Here is a 23,108-nt window from a genome sequence, read left to right as displayed (position 1 = left end):
TCCACTAGGATGACACGATAGGAAGTAAGACTAAGGGAATTCTTTTTATAAGTTGCGTACAAACCCGGGACGAAGCACGGAAATGTACATGGCTTAGTTAAAAAAAGTAGCAGTGTTACGTATTCGGGTTATGAGCATAAGGAATGGCAAGCTGTAAAAAGAGTAGATGGCGAATGTAAGCTGTATTAGCAGCAGTCACAGTTTTGCATTCAGGATAGGTTGATGTGCAGTGAAACCAAGTTGGAAGCGCAGATAGTAGAACATGCGAAGCTAAGGAATAGCGTGTTACAAGGATTTCATGATCGCCTATTAGTAGGTCAGGGAGGTTGCACATCTGCCAGCAATAGAATAGCAGAAAAGTATTGGTAGAGGAATAGGCACACAGGCATGTGGAATCTCATACATTGCACACAGATATCAGATTTGTGTCGGACAAGAGTACAGTTACTTGCAGGGAATAAGTATGTACTCACAACTACAGATCCTATTCACAGTATGTAGAGATGGTCGCGGCGCCAAACGAGCAGGCAGCAACAGTGGCACAAGCTCTTGTGAATAACTGGATAATGAAATCTGGAATGTCTGAAACAATAATTGACAAGCGAACGAACTTCAAATTAGAGATAATTAAATATTTGTGTAAGTTATTGAATGTGGCTACTTACAGGACGCGTCCTCTCCATCCACGAGCCCATGGATGAACTTAAGGAGTCCATGGGACAGTCGGGAGGGCTCCTGGATAGTACGTTGACTTGTATCACACAAATTTTGATGTCTATATGGATACGTCGTCTCTACCTACAAATTAAAAGAGCACCCGCATACAGGATTGTCACCATATGAAATAGTATATGGTCGTACAGTGCCATCACCATTCACTTGCTGAGTACGGGCTTGGCGACCCCGGGGTCCTGAGCTGGGAACTGGTCTGCGCCGCCAGTGTCCTGTCACCGTCACCCACGAACATGCTTCAGCGACCACCGTACGGCGCGGCGGTGAAATGTTGTGTGCTGCGGGGAATGGTAATCTTGGCTTGACCGCCTGGATTGCGAGGAAGGCCAACCTCTATAAAAACCCCTCAATCTTTCGGTGCGCTCCGCGCCTAGAAGATGCATGGCTGTTGGGGTGGAACAGTCGCAAGCGGGCAACCTCTGGGGCACCTGCCGCACCCCAGTTGTATAAGGCTTACTCAGGCACGCGGGGCTCTGTCTGAGCGGACTTTTAGTTCCCTAGCTGCTCGTGGGACCGCAATGGACCCTTAGACCTCTACATTTCCCCCTACCAGTGGCTTGGGTGGGCCGCTGGTAGGAAAACACACCCCATCGAAAAAGCGGCTACGCGCTGCGAGTCCTCCAGCGCCTGGTGTTGCTAGAGATTTAACAGACTGTAGTAACGGAGCACATGCTGATAATCAGAATGTGTTTTTGATTATTAAAAGGAAAGAGGGTAGCTTTGAGAGGGTTTCTCCCTTTTACATCCACAAGGGTCTTGAGGGAATTGCAGGAACACTGAAATCTGTAAAGCGACTGCGCAATGGGACTCTGTTAGTTGAAATTTCTAGTTCCCGTCAAGTCGCTGCCCTTCGGAAAGCAACCTGTCTAGGAGAGTACGCTGTCGAGACCGAGCTCCACTCCTCTTTGAATTATAGTAAGGGTGTTGTGACGTGTAGGGACTTGGTGGATATCCCCATAGACGTGCTAAAATCTGAGTGGGCTGACGAAGGAATTGTTGACGTGCAGCACATTATGAAACGAGTCAATGGGGACCTCGTCAAATCTGACTCGTTTATTCTCACATTCAGTTGCCCGAGACTCCCAGAGCATGTTCAAGCGGGGTTCTTACGTTTGCCCGTACGGCCATATTTCCCCAACCCAATGCGCTGTTTTAAATGTCAGCGCTTTGGGCATACTACGTTGGGGTGCAATGGGATAGTCACTTGTGGTAAATGTGGTCAGCCTGCCCATGACGGAGCAGATTGTTCATCGCCTGTGAAGTGCGTGAATTGCTCTGGGAGTCACCCTGTCTGGAGCCGGATCTGCCCCATCTATCTCGAAGAACGGAAGGTACAGGAGATTAAAACATCTAAGAGCATCCCCTTTGGTGAGGCCAAGAAGCTCTTTAAGGCCATGCAACCTCCTGTGTTTTCAACATCTTTCGCTTCCGCTCTCAAAAAACCGGTACAACTGGCCACTGTTGCTACACAAACGGAGGTTGCTAGTGTTTGCACTAAAACCTGTACTTGCCAGTGCACTTGTGCTGCTGCGGTTGTTTTGCAATCTGCGGCTCTCCCCGCTACATCGGACAAGGCCGTGGTTGCTGACATTGAGGTACTTCCAGCCTCCCCCCATATGGCGCCTTCTGCCCAGGCGAGTCAACCTCCAACTGTTGACAAGGCTCTGCATTCCAAGCCCCCCAAGACAAAGCCTCAGAAGATGAAGGTTCTGCCACCTGAGGAGACTAGTCAGCGTCGGTCCGATGATGATGCCATCGTACTGTCTGACATCTCCCGTGGGTCGTCATCGGATCTTATGGACATTGATGTCGACCGGGGGCGATCTTCTCGCCCCAGGAATAAATCTCCGGCCAGTACGGTCTCTCCTCCAAAGCACAGAGGCAGGATGAATGTTCAGCCACCCTGATCACTGGCTCCCATATTACAGTGGAACCTGAATGGTTTCAGGACGCATGTGGCCGAATTACAACTCCTTATACGAGAGTGCCCCTTGTGCTTATGTCTCCAAGAGACACATTTTCGGGCCACTGATTCTCCTTCTTTACGCGGCTATACCGTATATCGAAAAGATGATCTGACGGGGCAAAGGGCAAAGGGTGGTGTTGCGGTTTTTGTCCGTGACGTGCACCCCTCATCTGAGCTCCCTCTCGTCACCGACTTGCAAGCAGTTGCAGTTGACATTCTTGTGGGTCGGAGGCTCACAGTCTGTTCTGTTTATTTACCACCTCCGGATGCGATAGACTCTGAGGCTCTCACGGACCTTATTAGCCAACTCCCCCGCCCATTTCTTCTTCTGGGGGACTTCAACGCTCATAATGTCTTATGGGGCTCTCCGACTACTTGCCCCAGGGGTCGCATTCTGGAAAGCGTCATGATGTCTGAAGAACTGTGCCTCCTCAACTCTGGTGCTCCCACTCATTTCTGTACTGCTTCCGGATCGTCATCGGCTATTGACCTTTCCTTTTGCTCTCCAGCACTAGCGGATTCTGCTCTGTGGGAGGCTGCAGCTGACCTCCATTCTAGTGACCACTCCCCCCTCTGGATTCGCCTCCTGGATGAGGCTGTGGCATTACCAGTGCCGCCCCGGTGGCACCTCTGCAGAGCTGACTGGACACTTTTGAGCCAACTGGCTGTTTTGGAACACCGTGCCAGCGTCCACGAATGGGTAGACCATGTTGCAGCCGTGATCTCACATGCTGCTGAATTGTCAATCCCACGGTCATCCGGTCATCCCAAGAGGCGTCCTGTCCCTTGGTGGACCACTGAGTGCCACTCAGCCATCCGCGCCCGCCGCAAGTGCCGCCCCTCAGCTGACAATCTTGCGGCCTTTCGGGTGAGAGGGCCAGAGCACGGCGAGTGATCAAAGAGAGCAAACGACGGTCATGGCAATCGTTCTTGAACTCCATCTCTCGCTCCACTAGTTCTACGAAAGTATGGGAAGCCATCAGGAGGATTTCCGGGAAACTCAGCCAGCTACCTGTCACGGCATTGCTGCATCAGGGATGTCTCCTCACGGCGCCGAGAGACATTGCCCAGACACTGGCCATGCATTTTGCGGAATCTACCGTCACTATTAACTGTGATCCAGATTTCTGCCGCTACCGCACTGCAATCGAAAGGGGTCACTTGGACTTCCGGTCTCTAAATTCTGAACCCTATAACTGCCCCTTCACAATGTGGGAACTGGATTCTGCGCTGTCTGTGGCTCATGATACTGCACCTGGTCATGATCAAATCCGGTACAGCATGCTGCGGCACCTGTTGCTGCCATCCAAGGAAGTTCTCCTGAACTGTTTCAATATGATATGGTTATCTGTCACGTACCCTGACTCGTGGAGGGAGGCAATTTTGATTCCCCTCCTCAAACCAGGGAAGGACCGAACGCATCCCAGTAGTTATCGGAGTATTGCCTTGACGAGCTGTGTTGGGAAGACGTTGGAACGCATGGTCAACCGCCGCCTGGTTTGGCTGCTCGAAACCAGGCAGCTCCTTAGCCCCTCTCAGTGTGGCTTTCGGAGATGTCGTTCCACTATAGACAACTTGACCCTGCTTGAGGCCGCCATCCAGCAGGCCTTTCTACGTAACCAGCATTGTCTAGGGGTCTTCTTTGACATTAATAAGGCGTATGACACTACTTGGCGCCTCCTTATCCTCAATCAACTCCATGAGTGGGGCTTTCGTGGCTGTCTCCCCATCTTCATTCGGTCCTTTCTTTCTCACCGCCTCTTTCGATATCGGGTTGGTAATGTGCTATCGGATTTGTACGTGCAGGAGAATGGTGTTCCTCAGGGCAGCGTTTTAAGTGTCACCCTCTTTGCCGTTGCTATTAAAAGTATCACGTCCACTATCCGGAGTCCTGCCCAATGCTCCTTGTTTGTGGACGATTTTGCTGTTTTCTGTTCTTCCTCCAGTCTTGTCAGTGCTAGTCGGCAGTTACAGCTTACGATAAAGCGCTTAGAGGCATGGACTGCAAAGACGGGTTTTACCTTTTCTGCAGACAAATCTGTGTGTGTTCATTTTAATCGTTCTCGTCGTCTTTTTACCTCCCCTGAATTGCGTCTGAGGGACACCGTTCTTCCTTTCAGAGACACTGTGAGGTTCCTGGGCCTCACTTTTGATTCCAAGTTGTCGTGGTTGCCTCACCTTAAAGACCTCAAGGTGCGGGCCCTGAAGGCACTGAATATTTTGAAGTGTCTGAGCCATCGGTCCTGGGGAGCAGATCGGGCGCGTCTGCTGCAGTTTTATAGGGCTTTCGTCCGATCGCGTCTTGACTATGCTTGCACCGTGTATGGGTCAGCAAGGCCTTCGTATCTGAAGATCCTTCACGCAGTACACTATGAGGGTATCAGGCTGGCCACTGGTGCCTTCCGTACCAGTCCCATCCCCAGCCTGTGTGCTGAGGCAGGGGAACCGCCGCTCGCCATCCGGGGGAAACTCCTCATGGTGCGACGGGTGTGTCATTTCCTTGCCTGTCCTACCTCCCCTGCGTACCCTACCGTTGCCCGACCGCCTATGGAACGTCTCTTTTCCAGTCGTCCCAGGGCAACAAAACCATTTGGTATTCGTGCCAAGCATTTGCTTGAGTCCCTTGGTGTGGAGCGTGTGGCCCCCCAACGACAAGGTTTTACTCGCCTGCCTCCCTGGTTGCTCCAGAGGCCCAGCATCCTTCTAGACTTGTCGGAGAACTGGAGGAACTGCACTCCGGCGTTTGTATTTACCTCCTTATTTTACGATATTTTAAACCAGCATCCGGATCATGTACTTGTATTCACAGATGGCTCTAAACAGGGGGACTCTGTTGGTTGTGCTGTTGTTTTCCCTGATCGAGTCATCAAGTTACGGCTTACGGCTTACCATCCTCGATGACGAATTGTTTGCAATCTTGCGGGCATTGGAGCAGATGAGATGTGTTACCAGTCTTAAGTTCCTCATCTTTCCTGACTCCCTGAGTGCCCTTCAGACCATGCAACACTTGTACCCAGCGGATACGGTCGTCCAGAACATCCATGATGCCCTACTCCACCTGCAACGGCTGGGGAAGGAGGTTTCTTTCTGCTGGGTGCCGGGGCAAATGGGTATTAGGGGAAACGAACTGGCGGATGTGGCTGCCAAAGATGCATGTTCCCTCCCTCACGTTGTTGACTGTGCCATCCCCCTTCATGCTGTAACCTCCCTTTTGCGTTTTCGTGTTATGCATCAATGGGAAGAGGAGTGGTTGGCAGTTTCTGACAATAAGCTGCGTCTGGTAAAGGCCACTACGCGACCATGGCGTACGTCCTACCAGTCATACAGGCGGGATGAGGTTCTCCTCACTCGCCTCCGCATTGGACACAGTCCCTTCACGCATGGTTTTTTACTCCGGCGGGAGGATCCCCCAATCTGCAGTGCTTGTGGCGTCCAGATTACTGTCCGCCACATTTTACTTGACTGTCTTTTATTCTCTGACCAGAGGGCGGTGGTTTCCTTGCCACCGGATTTGCTCTCTAGACGACGCAGCGACTGTGGTTAAGGTCTTACGGTTTTGTGTCCTGTCCAATCTGTTGCCTCGGATTTTAGGGAGAAGGTTTTAATGTGCTGCTGGGCGACTGGCTCACCCAGGTTTTAGGTAAGAGGTCCGCCAGTCACGATTACCTCCTTATTTCCCTTCGGTATCTGTTCTCTTTTCCTTGTGTTCCCTTTCCTTTTTAGTGTGTTTCTTCTCCTCTTGTTTTGCCTCTGTATGTGCGCATTTGGAACTGCGTCAGGCCTGTGTCTTTTAGCCGTTCTCCTTGTTCGGCGTCCGTCTTCGTCCCTTCGCCGCTTGTGTTCCTGTTTCTATGCGTTTGGGCGCTGATGACCACGCTGTTTAGCGCCCGTAAACCTCAAACACACACACACTACACACACGCCATCAACATTCGACCTATTGAAAGCGATGAAAGGAAGGCGGGCGAGTCCGTAAAGGAATTCGACAGAGTGACTACGGAAGTTTTGAATAGAGTATGGGGGGCACATACACTCGTAATTGACAAACACGAAAAAGCAGTGGCCCATACGGCAAGGATACAACATACGAGTTGGCCCGTGGGTGATGCTGTCATCTTCGTATACGCCGAAGGGAATACAAAGAAGTTTTTAGTAAAGTATCAGGGGCCATAACAACTGTCAAGATTCAGTTTCCGGCGAGGACGATAATCGTAAATGTAGGGCGGAGGAAGCCCTTTGAAGCGAGCCCGGAAGTAAATCCAGGAACAGGAGATGCAGGCCAGAAAGGGACAGTGAGTAGAAAGTTATACGAAGAGAAACAAGAGATTGTGAACGAAACGGTGATGAGGAAACCCTATGGATGAAGGCCTACGACATAGTTATTTAATAATTTTTAAGTTAGTTATATATTTCGTATGATTAATATAATCAGCGGCGAGCAGCAATGAATTCAAGGGGCAGAAAAGTATTAATTTTTCGTGCCTGTGGGTGAGGCGCAAAGGGGGCTGGGTGATGTGGTTTATAGTGGGATTACTGATTTCCGTCATGGTGGAAGCGTTACGGAACCAACATCTCGAGGGGGTGTGTTTTGTGTTTCTCGTCAAGCACGAAGACGTAATTACCACCAATCATCACTCGGAGATACACGATGTAATCAACACATGGGAGATGTGTAACGAGGGGAGAAGAATTTAAGAAGCATTCGACAAATTCCGTTAGGGAAACGAAAGGCACGAGATATTCGAAGGAAGTTCTGGGGTATGTGAGAGAATACGTGGGGTGAACAAGAAATTAAGGAGATGACCTAGGTACTGGGGGCTATTCCATATACACGAAGGAACAGATGTTGAATCGACGCCGGCACTACTGATGAGGAAAGACATTCGAAGGGTGAACAACATTTTGGCAGAGGTTAAGCATTATAGGGGACAAAGCCATTAGTGACTGGCACACTACGCAGACAGCAAGTTTAGAAAAGGACATACTGATTAGCACAAGACTACTACGAAAATAGAATGGATAAGTAATGAGTTATGCCACAGCCGCAGAAGAGGCTTTTAATTAGAGTACCAGGGAACTGCAAGGGGAAGTTGAAGTCTTAGACAGGGAAATAGTAATGTCAAAAATTGTTGCAGTCCATAGAAGATTATGTTTGCGAAGAATGAGGGGAAAGCAACAGAACTACAGGAGACTGTGCAGCACGATGTATGACGTCAGGTAGGGGAAAACTTGCTGTCAGCAGAGCAGTATTTACAGGGCCTCAGGAAAGTACATGAGGAAGTACCGCCGGACCTGGGGCGGTTTTAGAACCTGAGCGCAAAAGCTTACCTTTTTATTTCAGGACAGTCACAGTATCGTTAGGACCTGATGGAACGAAAATTTGTATTTCCGTTTCAGTACCAGCAGCAGAAACCAAGCACAATACGAGTGTTACACCATTCACGCATATCCTGCGTAGTGGGAGATACAGAAGAAATTTGTAAGAGCAGAAACGCGCGACTACTGTTAATTGCAAAAGACAACTTCACATATGTAGAAATACGACGCTGAGGGGATATCACAAATATGGTTATATTAGAGCGGCAGGATTCTTGCGCAGTGAAATTTTTAGTGGGACAAAAGGAAGTAACGGAATGCAGTAGAGAAGTGATCGAACCGTAATTGTACTTTCAGCAGGTCGAGGCGCATTGTTTGTACTCTATCTTTGACAAAATGGATGTAGTGGCTAGTTGCCTCGAACACGGGAAGCTTACATCAGCAGAGAAGCTACAGTTTAACGGGAGGGGTTTTGTTATTAAATGAAACAGCGTGTGAGATAAAGCGGCTTGGTTTCCTACCACGATTTCGGCAGTAACTCACCTGAATATTTCGCTGCCTCGTTTTCATTGGCCAGAGTAGACCATGGAAGTGCTATTAGCCACAGATATAGCCAGCTTAAATCAAACCTTAGGACCGAAATAAGTGCAGCCTAAAAACACGCTTCTGAACTAGTAGGAGGGACGAGTCTCCTTGGACCTGTATCACAGCATGTAAATTCATACTGAGAAAATCAGAACCGAAAAGAGGCAACATTTACTACTGTCATAACATTCACCACAAACAGCGTAATCCTTGTTTCAGTACGTAGAACACGAGGCACAGGACTGAGATCAGACCAAGCTGTCGTTCATATTCCAGTGGAGTGGATATCACAAGCACAAAAGCATCAGAAAGAAGGTGAATGCATAAGGTGGTAGTATTGAGAATAAGATATTCATTTTAGCTTGTAAGTCGTGAATAAGGAGTTAGAAGTAATCTTGCAAGAATCCTAGTGTTGAAATAAGTTCCATAGTGTTTGAGTTACGGAGCAGGGGAAGGGGCCCAACGGAGATGTGTGAAGATTAAATAATGGGGTTAAGGGAGCCAGTTGTTAGGATAATTCTGGAGAGGTGAAACAGAACGAGAATGGTGAGTCGCCAGGATATCTAGTGTAAAGGACAAACTACTGTTGACAACCCGAGAGACCGAGTCTTAATAAAAAGGCAATATAGCGTATCGGCCGCATTTGCCCAAAAATCACGCTGGAATACGCTAGCTACCAGAAGGACGGAAGCCGTTACTCACTTGCCACCACAGAAGTATTTAGTGCGTGTGCCTTAAGCCATAAATGAGCCTATAAGTTAAGTACTCAGCCATTCATGTCCTACATGATTCTCATGACAGTTTCACATCCAAAACTACGAGCCTTTGACACCAGTAGCAACATCTGGTGTGATGGTGGTGGTTAGTGTGTAACGTCACGTCGACAACGAGGTCATTAGAGACGGAGCGCAAGCTCGGGTTATGGAAGGGTTGGGAAGGAAATCGGCCGTGCCCTTTCAAAGGAACCATCCCGGCATTTGCCTGAAACGATTTAGGGAAATCACGGAAAACCTAAATCAGGATGGCAGGAGACGGGATTGAACCGTCGTCCTCCCGAATGCGAGTTCAGTGTGCTAACCACTGCGCCACCTCGCTCGGTGCAGCAATATCTGGAATGCAGTACGTGGTCACAAGGGAGTTGTCAACTCACTGGAGGGAATTCAGTTATCACCAGGTGCACCTCCGTGTTGTCATCACGGTCGCAGACAGAGACAGCGCTGGCAGCGGCATGCGAGTGACCACATGCTAGGCAAAACTCTTTGCACTATCAGCAAAGCTGGACATCTATTATTTCAGGTGAGTGGCAACAGAACACCCCAACAAGCTGTTCCTCATGTGAGGGCCAGATTAAATAAATTAAATCAACCAATCTGTTTTTGTCCTCATGTCTCATTTCACTCTCCACATGTGACAATGGGGTACAAACACAATGAAACTTACTACTTCTGGCGGAATAATGAAGTATTATGATAAATGTCGCTTTCCGATTATTGGCCAAACCCCATAACTTCTTGTTACTATTAATTGTAGATCTGCATGGTCTTCCTGAAAAATCTCTAAAAGTTCAATTGATGTTCCCCAATTTTACAAAATATAGGAAATACATGGGGCAACTATGTGTCAATAAAAATTCATTTTGCAAAAGATACTTAAGCCTAATTTTGTATTCCTTTAAGGCAACTAAGCTTGAGCAACATTACAAGTTGCACACCACAAAACAGGCAATAATACTACTGTAAACGAAAATAGGTTCACATGTCTGTGTAACACAAACTACTAGACGAACTGCTAATAATATCCCTAGAGTTCCATTGTCCAGGCACATCAGCGAACCAGTTGAAAATCGATGCCTCTCTGGCGGCAAATATCCCAAACATTTCTGTGCGATTCACTAATGTTGGCGATCCACCATTCAAGCTATTTCAAAGACCAACCTACTGAAACACAACGGCCGCTTCTGCCAAACCAAGCCACAGACCCTTCCTGGCAATAGGCTGGACAGCAGTGATGTATCCCTCTAGCTGCCTCTATGGCCACCACCACCAGTGTCACTAGCAGTTCCCACTCCTAGCTGCCCCAATCGCCACCACCCTCTGTGACACCAGCAGCTCCCTCCGATAGATGCTACTCCGGCCACCACAACCAGTGACACAAGCAGTTCCCTCCGATAGCTGCCACTCCAGCCACCACAAACTGCGATATCTACAGTTCCCTCCAATAGCTGCAACTGTGGACACTAGAACCCGTGACATCAGCAGTTCCCTCTGCTAGCAGCCCCTCGGCCAGTAGCCCCTCTGCCCACCACAACCTGTGACACAAGCAGTTCCCTCCTCTGGCTGCCCCTCTGGCCACCACCACCTGCGACACCAGCAGTTCCATCCTCTAGCTGCCCCTCAGGACACCAAAACCTGTGACACAAGCAGTCCCTCCTCGAGATGCATCTCTAGCCACCACGCCTTGCTGGTAGCAGTTTCCTCCTCTAGCTGCCCCTCTGGCCACCACCACCTATGACACTAGCAGTTCCCACCTCTATCTGGCCCTCTGGCGAACACAACTTGTGACACCAGCCTTTCCCTCCGCTAGCTGCCCCTGTGCCCACCACCACCTGTGACACCAGCAATTCCCTCATTTAGCTGCCCCTCTGGCGACCACCACCTGTGAAACCAGCATTAATCTCTTCTAGCTGAAGCTTTGACCACCAGCACCTGCAACACCAGCAGTTCGCTCCTCTTGCTGCCCATCTGGCCACCACCACCTGTGACACCTGCAGTTCCCTCCTCTAGCTGCACCTCTGGCCACAACAACCTGTGAAACCAGCAGTTCCCTCTGCTACCTGCCCCAATAGCCACCACCCCCTGTGACACCAGCTGTGGCCTCTGATAAATGCTACTCCGGCCACCACAACCAGTGACACCAGCAGTTCCCTCCGCTAGCTGCCACTCCAGCCACCACACCCTGTGACACCAGCAGTTCGTTCCGCTAGCTGCCATTCTAGCCACCGCTTCCTGTGACACCAGCAGTTCCCTCTGCTACCAGCCCCTCTGGGCTCCACAACCTGTAACACCAGCAGTTCCGTCCTCTAGCTGCCCCTCAGGCCACCAAAACCTGTGACACAAGCTGTCCCTCCTCTGGATGCATCTCTAGCCACCAACCCTTGCTGGTAGCAGTTTCCTCCTGTAGCTGCCCCTCTGGCCACCACCACCTATGACACCTGCAGTTCCCTCCCCTAGCGGCACCTCGGGCCACCACAACCTGTGACACGAGCAGTTCCCTCATTTAGGTGCCCCTCTGGCGACAACCACCTGTGACACCAGCATTTCTCTTTCTAGCTGAAGCTCTGCCCACCACCACCTGCAACACCAGCAGTTCGCTCATCTCGCTGCCCTCTGGCCACCACCACCTGTGACACCTGCAGTTCCCTCCCCTAGCTGCACCTATGGCCACAACAACCTGTGACACAAGCAGTTCCCTCTGGTAGCTGCCCCTCTGGCCACCACAACCTGTTAGATCAGCATTTTCCTCCTCTAGCTGTACCTCTGGCACCACAACCTGTGACACCTGCAGTTCCCTCTGGTAACTGCCACACTGACCACCACCAGCTGTGAACTTTGCATGGTCCTTTTATAGACTTACCACCCTGGCCTGTTACTTCAAAAATCATATCAGGTCTCAAAGTTAGGATGTAAATTAGTTTAATTATTCGTGACTGATTAGTATAGCGTATTGCATCAAATGCAAGTTAATGAACGGCGGGGTCAGGGATTTTCTCTGCCTCGTGATGGCTGGGTGTTGTGTGATGTCTTTAGGTTAGTTAGGTTTAAATAGTTCTAAGTTCTAGGGGACTGATGACCATAGATGTTAAGTCCCATAGTGCTCAGAGCCATTTGAACCAAGTTAATGAAACAAGCAAATTAAGTAACTGATTTTCTGATAATTTATACCTGAATAACATGCTCTTAAATTATGTTATTAAATTATTATGCTATAGAACGAAGTGTGTGTTAGTTACAAGACATTCTTAGACGTTCAAAGATGTGCAGTGTTGTTTTACAAGGAACTTGTCTTTTCTTTCTTATCATCTATTCGTGTTAGTGTTAGTCCTTATTGTTTTCTTCTATTTTCCAAATTTAATTGCATCATAAGTAGTCATCAATTTACCTGATACTGGATCAGTTATTTGCACCTTGTGATCTCGAATTGTGCTGCTACTATCATCCCTGAATGCGATAGCGCTTTATCTCAATTGTTATCTTACCTATGTATGTCTATACACTGATAAATACTATTATTGTATTACCTCGCACTATCGCGCCTGTACCATGTATCGCTGGTAAATTTCGTGCATATAAATTCATTGCCCTTAACAAGAGTTGATCAACGAAATCTTGTTTGTCACATATTAATTAATATTAGTGACAATATAAATTTTATATGTGGAGACGTGCTTCTCATAGTATAACATCTAAAGTATTTGTTCCACAACAAAGTTGTTGTAGTCAGTAATTCTAATCATTTAATGTCTTCACGCTGGAATATTTGCCTGTTATATATTTCATCTTGCTCCTATACACTCTCTCAACGAGAAAACCCTTCATGGCCCTGAATACTCTACAAAGCTCCGAACGAAAGCCACTTCTCGCCTCTGAAATGCTACTATGCAAAGGGCTTTTCGTGACGTCATTCCTGCTATATGCGAGTGTTGCCGGTTTCCACCTGTAATCCCACACACCCACGGCGTTCAAAAGGGCACTCGCGTCCGTTTTCAGTCTAAAATTCGCCCTCTTGGTATAGGTAAGGCTCACGCAAAAATCTATCATCTTACAAAGTATGCATTATTTTTATTTACGTTTCCTAAGTGAGATTTTGACTCTGCAGCTGGACGTTGGCTGATATTGAACTTCCGGGAGATTAAAGCTGTATGCAGAACCGAGAATCGAACTCGAGGCTTTTGCCAATCGCGGGCTAGTGTTCTACCTATTGAACATGTAACAGGTCAGCATCAGATGCAAATAGAAACCAGTCTTTTCGCAGGTTTCAGGCAAAATAATTTGGCCTTTTTCAGAAACCAGTGACAATAAACTAATGCATGCCAAAGTTTGGCCATTTCAAGTATAAAACTGTAGCACCGTAGTAACCAGTCATGCATCTACATTATTTGGGATGAAGAGAAACAATAGACCCCCATTGCGCAGACGAAGTAGGTAGGCCACGAGAGGCTTCTGATGAAAGCCAAATTATTCTGGCTGAAACCTCTGGAAAAATTGGTTTCTATTTGCATCTGAGGCTGACGTGTTACATGTTCAATTATGACAGTTGCTGTCAGGGTGCACAATGTTAAAAATTCTACCTATTGGGCTACCTAGGCACGACCCACAAACCGTCCTCACAGCATTGGTCCAGAGTTCTAGTCTCGGTCCGTCACACAGTTTTAATTTGGCAGCAAGTTTCTGATTTACACTTTGTTTACGTTCTAACGTTCTGTAAGAGCTTAGAAAACTGATAAGACTGGGCATGGCAATCTAACTTTCTGTACTTACAATGTGCTTATCTATGGCTACACCTTGTACTTGATTGACATTTACTGTTTACAACCATACACTTCGTATATGTAAATGAAATCACATCAGCTAAGAGTAAAAATTATTTTAACAGGATATAATTCAGCATATATTTAAGTAGAAGTTAATGGATGAAATATTGCTGCCACCGGACGACGGAGAATGAAACATCGATCCTTATTGGAAGGTCACTCCGTACATTTTCTGCCAAATGTGACGTCTTGGCTCTATTGAAAGGCCGTCTACAAATCTGTCTTAAATTATCCCATGCTGCGTAGAACCGCTCACGACAAACATTAGAGCTCTAGAGAGTACTCAGTAGATTAGAGACTACACGAAGCCTAAAACATTCAGCATGATCAGAATGTGTGATAACACATAGGCCCTGTTCCCCCCAATAGAAGTTCTCTAAACACATGCTGACCTTGATGGTTCGACCTCCACAGAGGACAGAAGAAAGACAGTTTACTGTTTAACCATGTATCGAAGACAGGGCCATGAGAGATGGAACCCACAGAAGAAGCCCAAGGTACGAAAGAGGGATGACAGGGGAAGGTAACAGGCGGTATTTTCAGGACGTCAAGAATGTTGACATTGTTTGTATATTGAAGATGACAGTATCTCTGGGTATGTTCACTTGGCCGCCCTATCTACAGATATTATATTCTTGTTCTCCTTTGTGTGTTGCAGGTGTCGTGGATACGACGCAAGGACTACCACCTACTCACCGTGGGGCTGGCAACGTACAGCAGTGACGACCGATTCCTGGTGGTGCACGCGCGGCATCTGCAAGTAACTCATTCACGCCTCTACCTTCGTTTCTCTCTTTCCTCTTCCACGTTTATTATACCCCAATATAACTGACCAAGTCCTTAGCGTCAAACAGAATTATTAAATACTGCGCGTGACGCATATGGTTATATGTCTTCTCTAAAAGACGTGTTAGCCCCCAGCATTTGGGGAAAAATTATCTCTCACTTGTGTCATCAACTAAGCGAAAATTTAAGTTGTATAACAATGTACCTCAGGTCATCATAGTAGCCTTCCTAAAATCCCCATTAAAGTATGCCAGAAGGCAGAATTTATCTGCGTTTAGTGAAGCACACATAACAGGGATTTCACCTAAACAAAACAAAACGCCCGTGATCGCGACAGTGGCTAGCCAGCTTCATAACAGGCTAATGAGGATTACTCCTTCGGAAAGTTAAACGTTCACCACACCTACATATTCACAGAGGCCTACACCTTCCTACACGGACGGTATTGTTTATAAACAGTACGCCAGAAACAGACGATTTGAAGAAGCTAACTTGTACTACACACAACAAAAGTAGTTTTGTATCACGCCGGTTCTCAGAATCTCTGGACAGTAGACATTGATTGTGGGTATTGTATTACAGACACATTCCATTTGACGTGTCACAGATGTCACTAAACCTGCCCAAAGATGTAAACAGCCATGAATAAACAGCGCCTATTAGACGAAGGATGTCCGACAGCTGATGAGCTCCAGTCATTCCACCAGGAATGTGTTGTCTGTAGTTCAACCATGCCTAGACGGTCAATACCGCTGTTCGATCACGTCCGAATGGTTACTTTGTGCCAGGAAGGGAAGTGTCCAGGCGTCTCGGAGTGAATCACAGCAATGTTGTTCGGACATGGGGGAAATATAGAGAGACAGGAGCTGTCGATGACATGCCTCGCTTAGCCTGCAATAGGGCTACTACTGCAGTGGACAACCCCTAACTGCAGGCTGTGGCCTTGAGGAACCCTGACAGCAACGCCACCACGCTGAATAGTGCTTATCGTGCAGCCACAGGACGTCGTGTTACGATTCAAACTGTGCGCCATAGGCTGCATGATGCGCAACTTCACTCCAGACTTCCATGGGGAGGTCGATCTTTGCAACGACGACACTATGCAGCGCGGTACAGATGGTCCCAACCACATGCCGAATGGACCGCTCGGGATTGGCATCACGTTCTCATCACCGATGAGTATCGCATATGTCTTCAACCAGACAATCTTCGGTGATGTGTTTGGAGGCCACCCGGTCAGGCTGAACGCCTTACACGCACTGTCCATCGAGTGCAGCAAGGTGGAGGTTTCCTGCTGTTTTGGGATGGCATTATGTGTGGCCGACGTACGCCGCTGGTGGTTATGGACGGCGCCGTGACGGCAGTTCGGTACGTGAATGTCATCCTCCGACAGATAATGCAACCATATCGGCAACAAAATGGCGAGGCATCCGTCTTCATGAATAACAATTGGCACCCCCACCGTGCACCTCTTGAGAATTGTTTCCTTCAGGGTAACGACATCGCTCGGCTGGAGTGAGCAGCATGTTCTCCACACATGAACCCTGTCGAACATGCCAGGGATAGATTGAAATCGGCTGTTTATGGAGGAGGTGGCTCATCAACCATCCTGCGGGGTCTACGCCAAATCGCCGTAGAGCAGTGGGACAATCTGGACCAGCAATGCCTCGATGAACTGGTGGACAGTATGCCACGACGAATGCAGGCTTGCATCAATGCAAGATGACGTGCTACTGGGTATTAAAGGTACCTGTTTCTACAGCGATCTGGACGACCACTTCTGAAGCTCTCGAGCTCTCGTTGTATAGGGGTTCAGTATGCAGTGTGTGGTTTTCATGAGCAACAAAAAGGACGGAAATGATTATTATGTTGATCTCTATTCCAGTTTTCTGCGCAGGTTCCGTAACTCTCGGAACCGAGGCGATGTAAAATATTTTTGATGTGTGTTTATTTATTAAAAACACAGAATTAATGAGATGTGAAGAAAATGTCATCTCAGATATAAAAAATACGAACGCATACCGAGGTAGAAATGTTCTGCGGCTACTTCATGGCAGTGCGCTGTATTGCAGCTTCGATGGTTTCTTGAGATATTTGCAACATGTCAGGATGTGCACTGTCAACGTCTGGGTTTTATGTACCTTTTGCTGCCATCTACGGAAGAAAGTCAAATGGAAGAATAAAGATAAAGGCACTTTCCCACTACCAAACACATCTGCTCTCTAAGCTTTCTCGTCGAGTTCACTGAAACACCATCTTAGGGGAAGCCAAGATAGTGCCACTGAAGTCGCTTACGTAGAGTAGGAAATATAAAGGCATCCGGCATGGTAACTACATTACTGATTCGCAGAGTTTTGTAAAGACCCGTAGGAAGGAAAATATTAGCCAAAACAGCAGAATCGGTAATCTGGATGTGATGTCGATTATTACGATGGCGAGTGTACAACACGCGGGATTTATTGACCATACAGGTTTCCTGTGGTCATACCGTAATGAGAACGTAGTTGTTGAACTGTGGTGAATGTCGTAATACGACGGACTACACAGTGAGAGTTTACCATCTCTTTATTAAGGATTCTGAAATAGAAACTCCTCTTCCTTTCACCCGTGTTACTTCGTTCCGCTTTGACGATACTCTCTTGCTCTATCCTAACGGTGAATGCGTACTGCTGCAGATCTTGTGTTACACTGGAAGTATTATTATTATTATTATTATTATTATTATTATTGTTGTTGTTGTTGTTATTGTAAATCTCCATTGTATCGACTGTACTTTGAGAATTTCATATTTTGAACTTAACATATGGAATTAACTTACTTCTGCTGTGCTGTGAGAATGCTTCCAACCTACGGCATATTCCCATAGTCTTGTTACAAATTGTACCTAGAATAATGTTTCTGAGTGACTGCCGTGTGTCATACTAAAATTAATTAGATTCCAGTAGAAGAATGAATTAAACTTATCCAATTTATACCTAAATCTGACTTGAACTCTGTGTTATATGTATGCACTTATTTCTTGAAGAGATTTAATTTTAGCTTAAATCTTCTGACAGCATTATCCCCTGAAACTGACTGTCTCTCGTATTATTCTTGTAGTTGTGCGCGTCGGGCATGATTTTTGCTCTGTCTGTATTCCATCTCACTGGCTCGTAGGGTGGAAAATAAACTGATGTACCTTCATGTGTCCAAAGAAGACAACAACTCAGTCATAAAAGGCGAATAGGTAATCTTGAAAAATTAGTTAAATATTTGGGTTTGGGTTAAGAAAATCGCTAAATGGTATAGAATACATCAATACAGAACTGACAATAGTGTTCATTGCTGTGGTAGTTATATTAATTCTGCAGATAATTACCTAACAAATACACTGAAGCGCCAAAGAATCTGGTATTGTCAAGCCTATTCATGTTCAATAGGCAGAATATGGTACTGTGGTAGGCAACACCTTTAGAAGACAACAAGTGTCTGTTGCAGTTGTTAGGTCGGCTGCTCTGCTATAATGCAGGTTATCAGGATATAAGTGAGTTTGAACGTGGTATTAATGTCGCCGAACGTGTGATGCCATACATCATCAAACGACCATTTACTAGTGTCCCGTGAATATCATGAATCAAGTAAAAAATCAAATCTCCGACATAGCTGCGACTGGAAAAGTATCCTGCAAGTGTGGGATCAACAACGGCAGCAGAGATTCGTTCAACGTGACAGAAATTCAACCCTCCCGTAACTGTCTGCAGATTTCAGTGCAGGCCCTCGCCCATGAACAAGTGTTAGCGTGCGAACGATTCAACGAAACATCATCGATATGGGTTTTTGAAAGCGAAGGCCTACTCGTGTACCCTTGATGACGGCACGACACAAACCTTTACGCCTCGCCTTGATCCGTCAACACCGACATTGTACTATTGATAACTGGAAACATGTTGCTTTGTTGGACGAGTCTCGTTTAAAATTGCTTCGAGCGGATGGGCGTGTACGGGTATGGAGACAACCTCATGAATCCATGGACACTCCATGTCAGCAGGGGAATTTCCAAGCTGGTAGAGGCTCTGTAATGGCGTGGGGTGTGTGCTGTGGGAGTCATATGGGACTCCTGATACGGATAGAAACGACTCTGACAGGTGACATTTACGTAAGCATCCTGTCTGAGCACCTACATCCGTTCATGTCCACTGTGCATTACGACGGACTTGGACTATTTCAGCAGGACAATGCGACACCCAACACGTCCACAGTTGTTACAGAGTTGCTCCAAGAACACTCTTCTGAGCTTAAACACTTCTGCTGACCACCAAAGTCCCGAGACATGAAAATTATTGAGCGTGTCGGCAACATCCTGTTCAGAGGCGATATCCACCTCCTCGCACCTTTACGGATCTATGGACAGCCCTGCAGGATTCCCGGTGTCAGGCGCCTCCATCACTGCTTCAGACATTAGTCGATTCCATGCAGCGTCGTGTTACGGCACTTCTGCGTGTTCGCGGGGACCTTACACGATATTAGGCAGGTGCAACAGTTTCTTTGGCTCTTCAGTGTAGCTATTACCAGTTTTGTACATATTACTTTCTGTCAGCCCAGAAACTTTCAGGTACATGTGTAACGTTTATACATTCACACTCTTTTTTTTATTTTCATTAGCTGCTAACATGAAGTAAACCACCATGTACTATAGGTGAACATTAGTAGAAGGTTCTTGGGCGTCAGCAATTTGTCGTTTTCTGTTTGATTGAGAACACAGACGAATGGTGAATGCATTTTCCAATATTCACTGCTAATGGATTAGGATACTTTATCTCGTAGCGAACTGATTCGCCGTAACGTGAGAGCAGGGAGGGAGGACGAGAGTTCGAGTTTTGAGAATCACAATGTTTCTCGGAAAGGTGGGAAGAAGAGCTCCCTTTTCCCCTTGCTGAGTACTCCCTTGCACACTTCAAAGTGGTGGTTCAGCTTGTTCCCGTCAGAAAATACAAATGTGGCATGGAACGTTGATGTGGGGCAACGACGCTTCCCAACTGAGATTGAGTTTTCCCTGTATCTGGTACATCTGAAAAATCGTTATTTCCACCCTAACTGCATATCGCTTTATTAAAAACAAACAGTTCGGCCAAAATCGTACCACCATCAAGTACAAAACCAAGCCTGCTCCAGGACTTGGATAAAACGCATTAACGTCAGCACTATACACTAATTGTGTCATAATAATTGAATACAGGTAATTACTCGCACATAAAGACAGGTCCCATCAGCATATTGTCCTATGTCTGAGTCAAGTGTCTTCCCAAGCTCTATGATTCGGAATATGCAAATTATTGCCGCCTTACAATAATTTCTGATAGTACCCAGGTAACACCCTTCTCAAGTAAATAATTCCACGAGTATTCAGGTACATAGATACTCCGCAAGCCACCGAATGGTACGTGACAGAGGGCACCCTGTGCAACTACTACTCATTTGCTTTCCTGTTTCACTCGCAAAAAGAGTGCGGTAAAGACGACCATCTGTACGCCTCCGTAGGAGCCCTTATTTCTCGTATCTTATCTTCGTCATCCTTACTTGAAACGTACGTTGTCGTCAATAGAATCGTTCTGCAGTCAGCCTCAAATTGTGGTTTTGTAAATTTTCTCAGTAGCGACGTTCGAAAAGAACGTCGCATCCTCACCAATGATTTCCATTTGAGTTCCCGAAGCATCTGCGTAATAGCTGCATAGTATTCGAACGTACCGTTAACAAATCTAGCAGCCCGCCTCTGTATTGCTTCGACGTCTTCCTTCAATCCAACTTGGTGCGTATCCCAAATATTGGAATGGTACTTAATAATCGGTCGCACTGTGGTCTTCTATGTGGTCTCCTTTACAGATGAGGCATATTTTTATAATATTCTACAAATAAACGGAAGTCGACTATTCACCTATACTACTACTACCCTTGTGCGCTCGTTCTTTTTGAAATTCTTTTGCAACATTGCGCCTAGATATTTAATCGACATGAACTGCATCAATTAGCACACTACCAAAACTGTACACGAACATAATGGATTTGTTTTTCGTACTCATGTGCATTTACTTCCATTTTTCTACATTTAGAGCTACCTGTCATTCATCTCCCCATCTAAAAGTTTCATCTAAGTCGTCCTGTGTTCTCCTACAATCAACGACGAGACCTTCTCTAAACCCACAGCGTAATCAGCAAACAGCCACAAACTGCTACTTACCCCGTCCGCCAGATCATTTATGTATATAGAAAATACCAGCGGTCCTATCATGTTTCCCTTGACCCTCCTGATGATAAACTTGTCTGTGATTAAACACTGGCCGTCGAGGACAACATATTACTCAATATGTCTCACACATCTTGGAACCTATTCCGTATCCGTTTATTTTTGTTAACAGTTGACGGTATGGCGCCGAGTCAAATATTTTACAGAAATCAAGGAATATGGAGTCTGCTTGTTGCCCTTCACCCATAATTTGTGAGAAATCAAGTGACAAAAGGGCAAGGTGATTTTCGCGTGATTCTTTCCAGAAGAGTGCTGGTTTATGGGCGGTACGTTTCCCTTGTGTAGGTAATTTATTATATTCGAACTGGTAATGTGTTCAAATATTCTGAAGCAAACTCCCTTTAAAGATATGGGTCTGTAATATTGTGGTCCGTTCTCTTACCCTCTTTATATGCAGGGATCACCGACTATTCTTCCCAGTCGCCAGCCGTAGGATTCGCGGTAAATGCGAACTAAGTAAGGTGACAGTGCAGGAGAGTATATCCTTATTACTATGTCCTCCTTGTGGGAGTGTGTGTGGGGGTCAGAGGACGACATGTTTGGACAATTCACCTGCGTCAATGAGTTCTTAAACGCGAAATTTGAAACTTCGATTTTACTTTTTCTGTCTCCTACTGCCACACTAGACTGATCAACGAGTTTGTGGGTGGAATCCTTTAACCAACTTAGGGCTTCTACTTAGGAGCGGAATTTTCTCTGGTCCTTGTCAAGATTCTTAGGTAAGGTATGACGGTAGTAGTTGATGTAAATTTTGCGTATCGGTCTTTTCACAAACGCATAATTTTCTATCAACTTTTGCCTCTCGTCATGTATGCTTTCTATTTCTTTGACCATCTTCTTCGAGTCATTTCCCTTTTCTTTTATAAACAACTCGCTGACGTAGCACTTGGATGGAGTGAGGTCTGTGCTGTGTGTACAGGCGTGAACTCAATTTTATAAAGAAGGTGTTACATATGAATTACTCTTCTTGACAGTAGAGAAATGATAACAAACAGAACTTAATTAACAGCCCAGTACAGTTCTTGCAGGCAGGTCTCACGAGATAACAACTCAAATTACCTCAAGTCCAATCAAAAAAGTATTCAAAAAACCACCGAGCAAACAGCATCGGACCAACGACTATAGGTACAATATATGACCCAAAGGTCAAAGGCAGAAAAATAACAGTAAAATTATCTTTTGCAATTAAACGCAGGACAACAAAAAGACAACACTGTAAAGTAATGGAATCAGCTTACATTAGCGCTCTACAAAATGTAGATCTACGGCCACTCCCATCACCAACTAGTCATTAAAGCGAGACTACTATGAAATACCTACAGAACTACCAACAATACTTTTTTAGTAGTCTTTCATGTGCCATATGATATACAAAGCAGTTCACTCTCAAGGGCTAAAATAACAAGAAACTATGCTGTACAACTGTATAAACGAAATTAGTCACATTCCCGACGTAATAATAAGAAGATCACATTCTGTACAATGTCCCATACCTAATCAGTCATATTCACGACATACAAATAACGAAGGCAACATGGTTCTAGCTTTTACAGAAATCACGTTTGCCTCCACAATACAACGACGGTTCTTCGCACTGAATCCACACAGTTTTCTGTGTAATGTTGTAGATCATCAATACACTCACTACACTGAACTCCGACAAAAATAATGCTGTCGGTCACTAAACACGTCTTGTAACGTAGAAGCCCTGGTCTGCGTCTCCATTCCAGTCACCGTTTCCTCACCATGGAAAATAAAACAAAAAAAAAACGGCACACTGGGTGTTTTGTGTCCACACAGAGGCAACAGAAAATACTCACCATTGGTTCCGTTCTGTACACAGCTCCTTGGTA

At 46.3% G+C, this 23,108-nt stretch overlaps 1 protein-coding gene across 1 annotated transcript in view; it reads left to right on the top strand.

Moving 5' to 3' along the window:
- The window catches only part of LOC126272359 (protein turtle homolog B-like), a 442,077-nt gene that overhangs the window by 354,821 nt on the left and 64,148 nt on the right, over positions 1-23,108 (top strand). Inside the window, exon 4 of the mRNA XM_049975170.1 lies at positions 14,848-14,949. Within this exon, the coding sequence (XP_049831127.1) occupies positions 14,848-14,949 (102 nt within the window). The remainder of the gene's footprint in view (positions 1-14,847; positions 14,950-23,108) is intronic.

Source organism: Schistocerca gregaria, chromosome 5 (assembly GCF_023897955.1).
Source record: "Schistocerca gregaria isolate iqSchGreg1 chromosome 5, iqSchGreg1.2, whole genome shotgun sequence".
In the NCBI taxonomy this organism is placed as follows: Eukaryota; Metazoa; Arthropoda; class Insecta; order Orthoptera; family Acrididae; genus Schistocerca; species Schistocerca gregaria.
The sequence above is the reverse complement of the archived record's forward strand: the minus strand, read 5'-3'. Positions and strand labels throughout refer to the sequence as shown.